The sequence below is a fragment of the Podarcis melisellensis genome (genome assembly GCF_964234715.1).
Source record: "Podarcis melisellensis genome assembly, chromosome: 3".
Taxonomy (NCBI): Eukaryota; Metazoa; Chordata; class Lepidosauria; order Squamata; family Lacertidae; genus Podarcis; species Podarcis melisellensis.
This window is the reverse complement of record NC_138530.1, coordinates 117585580-117597311: the sequence shown is the minus strand read 5'-3', so window position 1 is coordinate 117597311 and position 11732 is coordinate 117585580. Positions and strand designations below refer to the sequence as shown.

At 39.4% G+C, this 11732-nt stretch overlaps 1 protein-coding gene across 4 annotated transcripts in view; it reads right to left on the bottom strand.

The window, feature by feature from the left end:
* Nucleotides 1-11732, bottom strand: part of EHBP1 (EH domain binding protein 1) — a 265000-nt gene that overhangs the window by 88782 nt on the left and 164486 nt on the right. For all 4 annotated transcript variants that reach the window (XM_081906038.1, XM_081906040.1, XM_081906039.1 and 1 more), the window contains one exon: nt 8131-8274. In XM_081906038.1, coding sequence (XP_081762164.1) covers nt 8131-8274 — 144 coding nt within the window. The remainder of the gene's footprint in view (nt 1-8130; nt 8275-11732) is intronic.

Here is an 11732-nt window from a genome sequence, read left to right as displayed (position 1 = left end):
GCACTGCCTTGGCACAAAGAATCCCTGCGGCTAAAATCAAACAAAGCCCAATTAAACTAATCATAACGACCCAGTGAACACAAGGAAGCTCACCTGGTATTTCTGGACTTCTTGTGTGAAATTCCCAACTCTACTAAGTACTTGGTACTATAATTACCCTGACCAAAATACTGTGAAATTACTGCTCTGATCTACTAATGGCTGCAAAAATCAAGCCGTTGTGGTTTGATGCCAAGGGGCTGTAGCAAGGTGGCACAATGCTTTCTGACAGAGACGACAACTTCTAAAAAATTCGGGGTTGGGGGGGGGAGAGGGGAAAATTAACGGTATGTGGTTTACATTGCCAAAGACTGTTCATTAATTACCAATTTAATCTCCGCTGGAGGCATGACATTACAAAAATCTGGCTGAAAGTTCTAATAGATTATGAAGACCACCTAAGTAGAGTGACCAAGAAATGTACAAAACAATTAATACTGTTTCACTGCTATCAAAGAAGCTCAGATTATTTTACATCAAGTGAAGCAAAAGAATTAGTAGCTTCACAGTGCCACCACTAGGAACTGTAAATACAATGGCACACAATTAGTAATGCACATGTGACTTTTCGTTCAAGGCATATATCCTTGGGAAAGCCAGAAACATGATAAGGAGAACAAAAGAAACATTTTAAAATGAAATGAATAAAGATTTTAACTTTACCCTCGTGCATGCTGAGAAATAACAGAATAGGCAATGAAACATACGGCTCTAAGTAATGTTGATATCATCCTGGGATGAATTGAAAACAGCCACACAAAAACATTTATGGTCATTAGCAGCTGCATAAAAAGAGCATCCCTGGTGCTAAGAAAAAGTATTGGCTTTGTACAGAAACGATCTCTCTGAAATAGAGATCACTTCACTGCTGGTCTTTATGTGCAAACAAGAAAATATTTGGGTTCTTGAAAAAGGCTAGTGCTTCTTCACATGGCCTAGAAACATGTTGCTAAATTTTGACAGGGCATTTTCAGTATTGTTTGATAGTGAATGACACAGGTCAGACAACATGCAAGTTAAAAGTCCAAAAAAATTATGTCTGTTGCAACCTAAGTGATGCCCCCCAGGCCGCATCCTTCAGAAGTATTAAAAATAACTTGTGGTGGAATTAACCACTTTATTTAAACACAAAATCGATCTATTCTGCACCACAAATAATATCTACATCATTATGTAATAAATATTACATCAAGATTATTTTTATTTGTTATTTGTTATGAAAGCAAAAGAGCTCATTAAATATATCTGATTCTAAGTTCTAACAATATACAGCGAAAGGAATGTATTATTTATGCATGTGGTGCATGCCAAATTTTGTGCTCTGAAGCAATGCATTTATGCCTCTCTCTTCAATTACTACAAAAACATAGTAGGTATGCCATCAAAACATTTTAAACCTTAAAGGAAGATAAAGTTCCTCCATAAAAAATATAATATTAGTGTGAATTAAAACTGGATCAGACTACACAGATCGTCAGAAGATGAACAAGTTTGCTTTTTAAAAATGTTTTGTATTTTCTGTCAGTTAAGACAACATATGCAGTTTAAAATAGCTATAAAAAAATTCATATTCATGATATTTAAATATTATTGTGAATACCCTTATCAGCTTAAACCACATTTGACAGCTTTTTAGAGGCATAGATGGAAGACAAATATGGCCAACAGTGAATAAGATACCAACACTCAGGGATTATCAAAATAATGTTCAATCTTTTTAACAATTAGATAGTAACTGTTTCTTTTGTAATCTAATGGCAATCTGATGATCATATCTAAATCTGGTCACAATTATCAGCATGACAGATTAGCCTCCCCCCCAATCAATATTTTCCAATTATCATCAAAGGGCAAGGTTGCCTTCTATAAAGTCCCACCCTTCAATATATTAAAAGGGGATCTGTTGTACGCTTAATTGATAGCAGCCAGCCTTATTCTCTTGGTTCTCTCATTTCTCATAAGCAATTTACTGATAATGTAAATCCAAATAATTTAGAAACTTGGTAGTGCCTCTTTAGGCAGTTAGACAAAGGTGCCGTTACCTTCTGGATAGGGAGAGATAGCCTTTCTTTTGAGGAAAGCTGTAGCGAATTGAGGTGCAACAGTATGTTCTGACAATTTGCTTAAGTAAATAATAACAATAATAAGTAAACCTGTCCACAGTCTTGTGTAGAATCTACATCTTGCTTTCTATTGCACAAAATTTAGATACAATTTTACTTATAACAGCTTCAAATGAAGCTTAACAGCTCTCTGTCAAATGCAACTTTCAACTTGTTCATCCTACGACGTATGCCTTTTGGTAATGTACCAGCAGCCCTCCAAATATCTGTATATTTTGTTTGTATCATAGTGATGGTGGTAGTGGGACTAGTACTGGATGGGATCAATAACCAATAAAGTTAATATATGACAATTTTTAATGGACACTGGAAAAGCTCTTTTGTAGTTTTAATTAATGCCAAAATTACATCTGGTTTTTTCCCTTCCAAAATCAGGTGACGCATTCCCTTTCTAGGAAATCGCTTGCCTAATGATTTATTAAGATTGCCACAAATTATTTTTGCTTCATATGGGTCAGTTTGCATGTTAAAAAGTTTCCACTTCCCTATTAAAATATCTCCTATACATGAAAATGATATGTAATAGGCAAAACAGGTTGATACCTGGATACAAAGTACGTATTGAGTATGCATTAGATACAGCCAACACAAGTTGTTGGAGCAGGACACCAATATAAATAAATGTGTCTAACTGATATCTTTTAAGCATAAATCTTGCTCCAACTTATTGCATGCAGTATTTCCATGTCTATAAGTGGCTGTTCTTGGTGAAAAACTGTACACTTTTTTGCTTACTGTGTAGTCCCAACATTTTAACACTTACCTTTTTTTTTACACACAGAGAGAGGCTAGTAATATAAACATGTAAAATATCTTGTTTTAAAGAATGAGCTGAAATTGAGGAAATGGGGATTAAGTTCAAATTTTAAAACTACCCTGTCCCTCTAATTCACAGGTTTTCAGATTGTGTTCCAGGAAGGCTTAAGATTTTGCAGAGACTCGTTGGGATTCCACAATAAGAAGACTACTAAAGGCAGCTGAGCTTCCCTGAAAGACAGCTTGCTCATCAGCATGGATCTTCCTCTCCAATATGTGGTGACACAGGGCTTTTAGGTATGTCCTAGGCTACACACTTTGTGTAGGGACAATAGCTAGGCCCAAGAGGTTCAGCCAAAATCCAATGCAAAATCCAATGCAATGGAGTGTGCACCATACAGAATGTGCCTATGCAGTGAGCAGGAATTCGCAGCAGATAGAAGGGCTTCCTCACAGGGTTTCCTGAAAGCAGTAGGGAAAGGGTTCCCTGAAGCTCATGCCTCTATTTTATTTTGATATTACTATACCCCACACATAGTTATGCTGCCGTGCCACCAGACAGGTGCCACTGAAAGTGGCTGCCTCCCACCCTTGCAACATTAGGATTCCTCACATTAATTGAGCATTATTTCCTCAACAAGTGTAGAGAGCATAAGAAATACATGAGGAACATCATGTCCAGTGTGCTGGGTGAAGCAAGGCAAAGCAACAAGCCACAGTTTAATTGGGTGACTCTCCAAACCTAACTGATAAACTTTCTTAATGAAAGTAGTGAGCAGGTTTTCTTAAAAACTATAGAATATAAGCCTGACATAAGAAAAAGCTGTGTCAAAAGCTTCTGTCACACACTTTGGAAAAAGCACAATGCACAAACGCTTTGTATACATATATAAAAGCAAATTCCTCAGTTCTGTTGTTTCACTGCACACTGACCAAAAAATGAAGGTTTGGGTGAGGGCTAAAATTTTCAGTGGTTCTAAATACTGTAGGCTGAAATTGAAAGAGTTGGAATAGAAGCAAAATCTCTTCAGGAGTTACCAGGGGCAAACCCCAGGTTTGTTCCAGTTCTTAACTTTATTTTTCTCATATAACTGACCGGCTGCCCTTCACTCCTATGGAAGGAGCCTCTTCTACATACCTGCCTCCCTAACTCACTCACTCACTCACAAGGACGGCTACTTCTCTAGTTTAGCTTTATCAGCAGAGGTAACATCAAGGGGCGGCAACTTTCCAAAAGAATAAAATTGGCCCCGGGAAGCACTGTTAGTTATGCTGTTACTGTAGTTATTTTCACTACAGGCATCAGCCAGCTTAATTCCCAGGGAATTCTAGGAACTGTAGTTTGTTTATTTAATTTCTATACCGCTTAATACTCTAAAAATATCTCTAAGTGGTGTACAATAAACTGAAGCAACAACAGACAACTTAAACAAAATATTACAAAAACCACAATTTCATATAAACATGTTATGTTAGTACAGTGGTACCTCGATTTAAGAACAGTCCGGTTTAAGAACAATTTGGTTTTCAAACTCCGCAAAACCGGAAATAGTGTCTTGGTTTGAGAACTTTACCTCGGTCTAAAAACGGAATCCAAACGGTGGAAGGGCACGGGCAGTGGGAGGCCTCATTAGGGGAAGCGTGCCTCGCTTTAAGAACGGTTTTGGTTTAATAACAGACTTCCAGAATGGATTGAGTCCATAAACCGAGGTACCATTGTACAAAGTTACTAATATATATAAATCGATATACAGTGGTACCTCTAGTTACGAACTTAATTTGTTCCGGAGGTCCGTTCTTAACCTGAAACTGTTCTTAACTAGATGCGTGCTTTCGCTAATGGGGCCTTTGCCATTGCACCGCAGACACACAATTTCAGTTCTCATCCTTGGGCAAAGTTCTCAACTTGAGGTAACTCTTCCAGGTCAGCGGAGTTTGTAACCTGAAGCGTTTGTAACCTGAGGCATTTGTAACTCGAGGTACCACTGTAATTTCATTTTCCTTCCAAGACATCCTGCCTCACAGTCTCCCCTGGGGTCTCCCCAGGGTCCAAAGAAGGCAAGTACAGTGGTGCCTCGCAAGACGAAAATAATCTGTTCCGCGAGTCTCTTCGTCTAGCGGTTTTTTCGTCTTGCGAAGCAACCCTTTTAGCGACTTAGCGCTATTAGCGGCTTAGCGGCTATTAAAGGCTTAGCGGCTTAGCGGCTAAAAGGCTATTAGCGGCTTAGCGGCTTAGAAAAAGGGGGGGAGCGGAAAAAATTGCAAGACTCGCAAGACATTTTCGTCTTGCGAAGCAAGCCCATAGGGAAATTCATCTTGTGAAGCGCATCGAAAAACGGAAAACCCTTTCGTCTAGCGGGTTTTTCGTCTTGCGAGGCATTCATCTTGCGGGGCACCACTGTAAGTAGCTCAAATATAATTTCCAGCAGCCTCATGAAAATACAGATTCAGGGTTATTGGGGGAAACTTATTGTTTTGAATAATTTCCAAATCCATTTTAAGTTTGTTGCATCTTCCTCCCACATCTCCCTTGATTCAATTATGTATTGCCTGACTTCTTACAGAGACATCTGAAAAAGCGTGTTCTCCTTCATGGAGAACTCCAAGGTTGGGGGTGGGCTAATTGATCGTTGGCCACTGATGCGATTGGGGCTTCCCTTGTTGTTGGGAAGAAGTTAATGTTGCCATTTGTTGATTGACAGCCAGAAATGCTAAAACTCCTTGCACGAGGCTAGGGCTTCCTCTTTTCGACGGTGCATCGGATTGCCCGTCCTCCCCTCCCTAGAATTAGGGTTGTTCGCTTTGACCTTGCTATGCCTGTCATGGGGTCGTCTGCTCTTGGGGCAGGGGCCCAGTAGGAATTTTGTCCATCTGGCTGATTGGCTGGGGCCATTTGGTTGAGTGCCTGCCCTTAGTAGGTTGAGTGCCTGCCCCTCTAATGCTGCTGCTGCAAGGGATTCCGTTAAAGGAATTGGGGGCTAACTATTGCTTGTCCACTCTGTCAAGGGGGCTCGGGCCATAGCAATGAGCTCCTGGTTGCATTTGGGGTGAGGGCAGGTTCCCTGCTCCGTCGCTATCCCCAAGTGTATTCCCCTATTCTGACTTTCACATTGTGCGGAATGTCCGTCTGTCCCCCATGGTGGGGGCAGATAGTCGCAACCAATGCCTAAGCAACTACTCACAAATTTGTATTTTAATAAAGTTGTGGCCAAAATTATGCCAAAAACCTTAAACAAAAAATTTGGTGTGATGTGTGAGTTACTGGGGTGGCCCTGGGGACCTCGACACGCAACTGTGACAACAACAATATCTGTGCTCTAGTTGGGGAGGGGTAACTGTATCACTATTTGTTTAATTGCAAAACACAGAACTAATATGTTGATGCTTGCATATGTGTGGGATATTTAAAGAGATATAAGATAAGCTTAATTGAAAAGGAAATAATAAGTAGATTGCTGCAAATGATCTGGATGAGTGTCACAACAATAAAAATACATGTTCATTCATTTTTTTCTGGAGAACAAAGTACCAGTCTCAGGCACATGCATCCCACACCACTCAGGGAGGTGAACCATGATTACAGTTTTGCTATGCTCATCTGATGAAAAACCTGCAATCATTAGTTTATCCCCATGATGAGGAAAGTGAGGTTTGGAAAACTATGAAGCTTGTACCTTGTTGAAAATTCTTTTCATAAGTATTAAGGGAGCAGTGCCAAAATGTTTGTGGGGGAATTCTTAATGATAAGGTAAATTGGAATAGCTATATCAAAAGAAAAAAAGAAAAAAGTCCACCACTCTTGATTTAACTTAGGCTATATAAATCATTCTTACCATGGTTTCCTCTGAAAAATAATAAACATTTTATATCAACAGGGATAAAAATTATAAAAATAAATGTGGTGTTTAGAGGCTTATTGCAAAGGTGGAGATGTTCAAAATTAAGCAAAACTACTTCTTTAATGATAAATCTGTGACTGGATAGTATCTGAGATGAACAAAATGATTGTATAAACCACCAGGAAGGTTAGTAACTAGGTGTTACAAGGCCACAATTCTGCTATCAGCTGCAGAGTTGTGTGTAGTACTTAGCATATTGTAGCTAGGTACATTGTCCTGTAATGTTAATGAAAAATGTAAGATTGATATGAGGAGTGCTTAGTTTTGCTCTTTAAAAATTATTCTATGCCATGAAGAATTCAAATTACAGTTAAAAACAATTTCCTATGATGGTTTAAGGTTAAACTACAACACTAAAAAAACTTGATGCCAATCTGAAATGTAAATACAACATTCAGTCAGGTCACCTTAATGGAATTCAAAGCTAGATGCATAGAGAAATCATTGACCAATTGCATTGATTTTTTTTCTGTGGATAAAAGCTATTCACTACGAAGCCTGGACAGGTTAGCATGTAAAACCTTCCCAACAATTACACATGTGCAAATATGAGTAAAGTAAAAAGTAAAATCAGGTAAGATTGGGGCAAGGCAGTTTACACTTGCAAATACAAATCAAGGGTTTATTGAAAGGCTTGAAAGATTTTGGGCATACTGCAGTCATTAGCAAAATGAGCACTGCAGTGCTAGCACAGTTTCTCATGTGCAAATGGTTAGAATTGCAAAATTACAGCACATAATGTGACACAACAGGCAACCTCAGCTTTGGAAAGGATTGCATAAAAATTTAATTAGCTTTCATCTCCAGAGATTACAGTTCCCTCCAGGTCACCATTGAGGTTATTGGTGGAGCAATAGGCAACTGCAGCTGCCTCCCCATTGGACCCAGGTTTGCTTAGCTATGCTTTCCAATGCTATGAGAATAATTCATTCTGATGATAAAAGGAGGGTCACTGTGCGAAACAGTACTGGGTGAAACACTGTAACATGACAGATAACTTTGCCTTTCATCTGACTAATATCTTAAACCGGCTAGCACTCAAAGAGCACTGCTTTCAACGGACTTTCGATCTTTCATTGGCCTCAGTCAGTAGGAAAATAATCAGCTCTTGGTTGGAGGAGATGAACGCTCAGCACTTGTAGGATAGGCAAAATCACCCATAAATAATACCCTGCTGCCACTTCCACATATTACTATGCTTTAGTATTATGTTCAGTAACAGTTAATTTAGTTCACTAACCAAATAAAAAAAGACAGAAAAGGAAAACTATATATATAATCTGTTAACAGCCATGATGGCCAATATTCCTTACATCATTTGGTTGCTTAGAGCGGCCTGAGATTGTTGAACTGGAGAGCTGCCTATTTCCTGCCTTCAAAGCTGCATCTCTTCTTGCTTGTTCAAGCAGAACTCTTGCCCGTTCTTTTAATTCTTCTTGTCTTGATAACATTCGTTGCTTAAATATAAAATAAAAATGAATGAGAAATAAGCCCCCAGTTATCCTGTATGCACAATGCATTTGCATGTCACAGTAAACCAATTTGCATGTCACAGTAAACCATGGTAAATGTCTCCTGTTTCATTCTGCCCTTTGTATGAGCAGGAGCAGCAAATCACAATCCCTTCCTCAGCTTTACTATCTCAGTGGGGATCATGGTTTGTTTTACTCAGAGCAAAATGTGAAGCGAAAGTTCAGTCTTAGTAGTACCTTGGAGTGAAACAAAGCACGAAGTCCAGGTTTTAAAGTACTGCTAAATCAGCAAGCATTGTTTGTTGCTTCTGAGAGTCATCTCATTGTTCACAGCAAGCTATTTAATTGTGGTTTACCATAATGTGTGAATGGGGCCAAAGCGATGCTATACTGTGCTGCCAATGTCTACACAGGTGTGGGGAAAACTGTATAGCAAGCATGCAACAGGATCTTTTAAGACCATGGTAGGAAGTGAAGCAGAATCTTTTCAGTTAAAAGCATATGTTGAGCAGAGAACCAATGTAGAACCAGCCATCTAGAAATAAACTAACTTGAGACTGCTGATGTGACACACACCTTGTACTCTAAGTGCAATGCTAAGTGTAACCATACTATAGGGGAAGAAATGCATGTTCTTTTAGCCGTGGCTTCTGAGGCAAGCAAACAACTAAAGCATTATATTTCAGCTGGTGATACCTATACCATCTGACATACTGTGAAGTACCACTGGTTGAAGAACACTGCACCAATGGCAGGCTGAGCCACGGCCTAGAGAAGGAAGCACCTTTGGGCCAGCCTGTCGGTTCACCCCTGGTCTTCCCTTCTGATCATACTGATGCTGTATGGCTCTCCTCCCCTTCATGCTCATCGTAACAATACAGTACCCCAACCCTGTCATTCAAAACTGTGCCCAGAAGAAAGCGCTCCTTTGCCCCAATCAAAATAGATTCTGGCCCAGCTGTGCCTGTCCCATTTTTTAATGGATGAGCACAGCAGTAAAACTGTCCAAATTTAGAATGTTCATATCTAAAAGTATTTTTAATGGGTGAGGCTGAGAGTCAAGGATAGATTGCAGGTCATTTGGAAGGAAATATGCCCCCTTTCCCCACTATTATTCATTTATTTTTTCAAGACACATATAAAAAGAGCAGGTCTCTAGCTACAAAGTACAGTACAAAGACACAGAAACAAAACAACAAACAGCATGTACACATAATTGATGCTGCTAAATCCTGAGTTTACAATTAGTTCTTCCAGGCCAAAAAAGGAAGCTTTTATGTGGGGGTTTCTACTTATGCTTATCCACAGCAAGAAATGGGCAGGGATTTGCTAGCCTGGAACCCTTCTGAATCATCCTTTTAAAACATGGATTTATTTTAAAAAATAATAATCATCATGCAAACATTACAGAAACAGTATTGTTACTGTTGGACTTGATGGCCCTTGTGGTCTCTTTCAACTCTATGATTCTATGATTCTACTCATACTGAAGATTTGAGCAACTGCACAGTATCTCTCATCATTCCAGTAAATCCGATGGAAAAGTGGCTCCCAATATGCATCTCCTGGTTGGATTATTGTAATATGTTATATGTGAGATTGCCCTTGAAGATTACCAGGAAGTTTCAATTAGTGTGTAATTAGGCAGCCAGAATGTTAACTAGTTCAAAGCCAGGTGGGTTCACCTTACACCAATTTGGAAATAAATAAATAAACTGGCTGTTTATTTGCTTCCAGAACCCAATTCTAGCTGTTGGTTTAAAACCCTATGGTGGCCCTCTAACTATGGAACCCCCTCCTGAAGGAGGCATGACTGCTGCAACCAATGCATTATTTTCTTCATCAAGTTAGGTATTTTATTTGCCCGGGCATTTTAAACTGTTATGTTGCTTTAGTCCTGCTCTGTAGATTTTTTATAGCTCTTGCCTCTCTGTTGTTTGTCAAGAAGGTCACTGATTTTATTGTACTTATCTCCCACATTAATTCATTCATTCGTGCCTTGGAATACTTGAATGAAGGACAATTTAGGAATATTTTATTTTAAAATTTATATTTCTATCCTGTCTTTCCTGCAATTAGATCAAGGTGGGACACATGAATTTCCCTCTCCCCATTTTATCTTCACAACAACCTTGGTAGGTTAGGCTGAGAGGTAGTAAGAGGCCCAAGGTCACCCAGTGAGCTGCATGGCTGAGTGTGGACTAGGACCCAGGTATCCCACGTCTTAGTCCCAACATCTAACAAATATAAAATACACTTTTGTGACACAGGGAATGGACAACCGTAGCAGTGGGAAAGAGCAGGCCAGATGAGATCCCAGCCCTTTAACAATAATAACTGATGACCTGTTCATATTTATTACCAGTATATGAGGAAGAAGTCCAAAGACTTTGCATCTTCAAACATGATTATCTATGAACCAGAGACAACAAAGAAACTGATTCCTATGTGTCTTGCCACAAATGGCTGTGTGTGAGTTGCTGCCTGTGTACTGAGAGCAGCCTGGCAGGGCTGGACTGAGCTGAGTTTAACTTGGCTTGTTTGGGATTATACCATCCAACCTATGGGACTATGTATGGGATTCTTGGAGTGGAGGAAGCTGCTTCCTCATTTATGAGTGAGAGCAAGTGAATTTAAGAGCAGCCAGTTCAAAAGAGGAATTCTGTAGCACTTTTAGAATTAACAGATTTATTGTGGCTGAAACTTCCAGGGACTAGAGACCACCAAACTTATACCTTAATGCTTGGACATGGATGATGGGAGTTGAAGTTCAACAACATCTGAAGGGCCACGGGTGTTAACTTTGGAAGTCTTTAAAATGCAGAAACTCTTTTGTTAGCTTCAAGGTAAGGTTGAAAACTCAAACGCTCCCAGCTTTCCCCCACTTGTTTAATACAAAACTCAAGTTTGGGTGCTTTTTTCATTCCCAGGGAAATTGAGGATTTCCTTTTCTTGGGTCAAGAACATGTGTGATGTGGAAGTGAAGACTGGTGGAATGTGAGTGTCTTAGAAAATGCTGAGGAAAAAGAAGATGCATAACTCAGTCATTCTGGGACTACCTGCTGAAGACAACATGTTTACTTAAGAGTTTACTCAGACTGGATCTTCAGTGTTCTTTCTCTTTCTTATGAGTGCGTGGTTTGTCCTTCAGTGTTGCATAACTTCAGTTCAACCCCACAAAAGTAATGCCATGATTGCCAGTCAAGCTTTCAGTGGGAAAAACTGCATTTGGTGGTGATGCTAAGTTTCTATTTTATCCTCACTTAAGAAAAGTATCAAATTGACACAGATAGTTCATGGGGTAGTTTTCAACCCCAAGAAACTACCAGTGTCATATAAAACTGACATATCTGGGGTATTTTCCTACCCCAAGCCAAGTTCAAATGTGTCTTGAGGTGGTAAAAAGTCTCAGAATAAAGCCATGTCATTGCTTGATTGGTTTG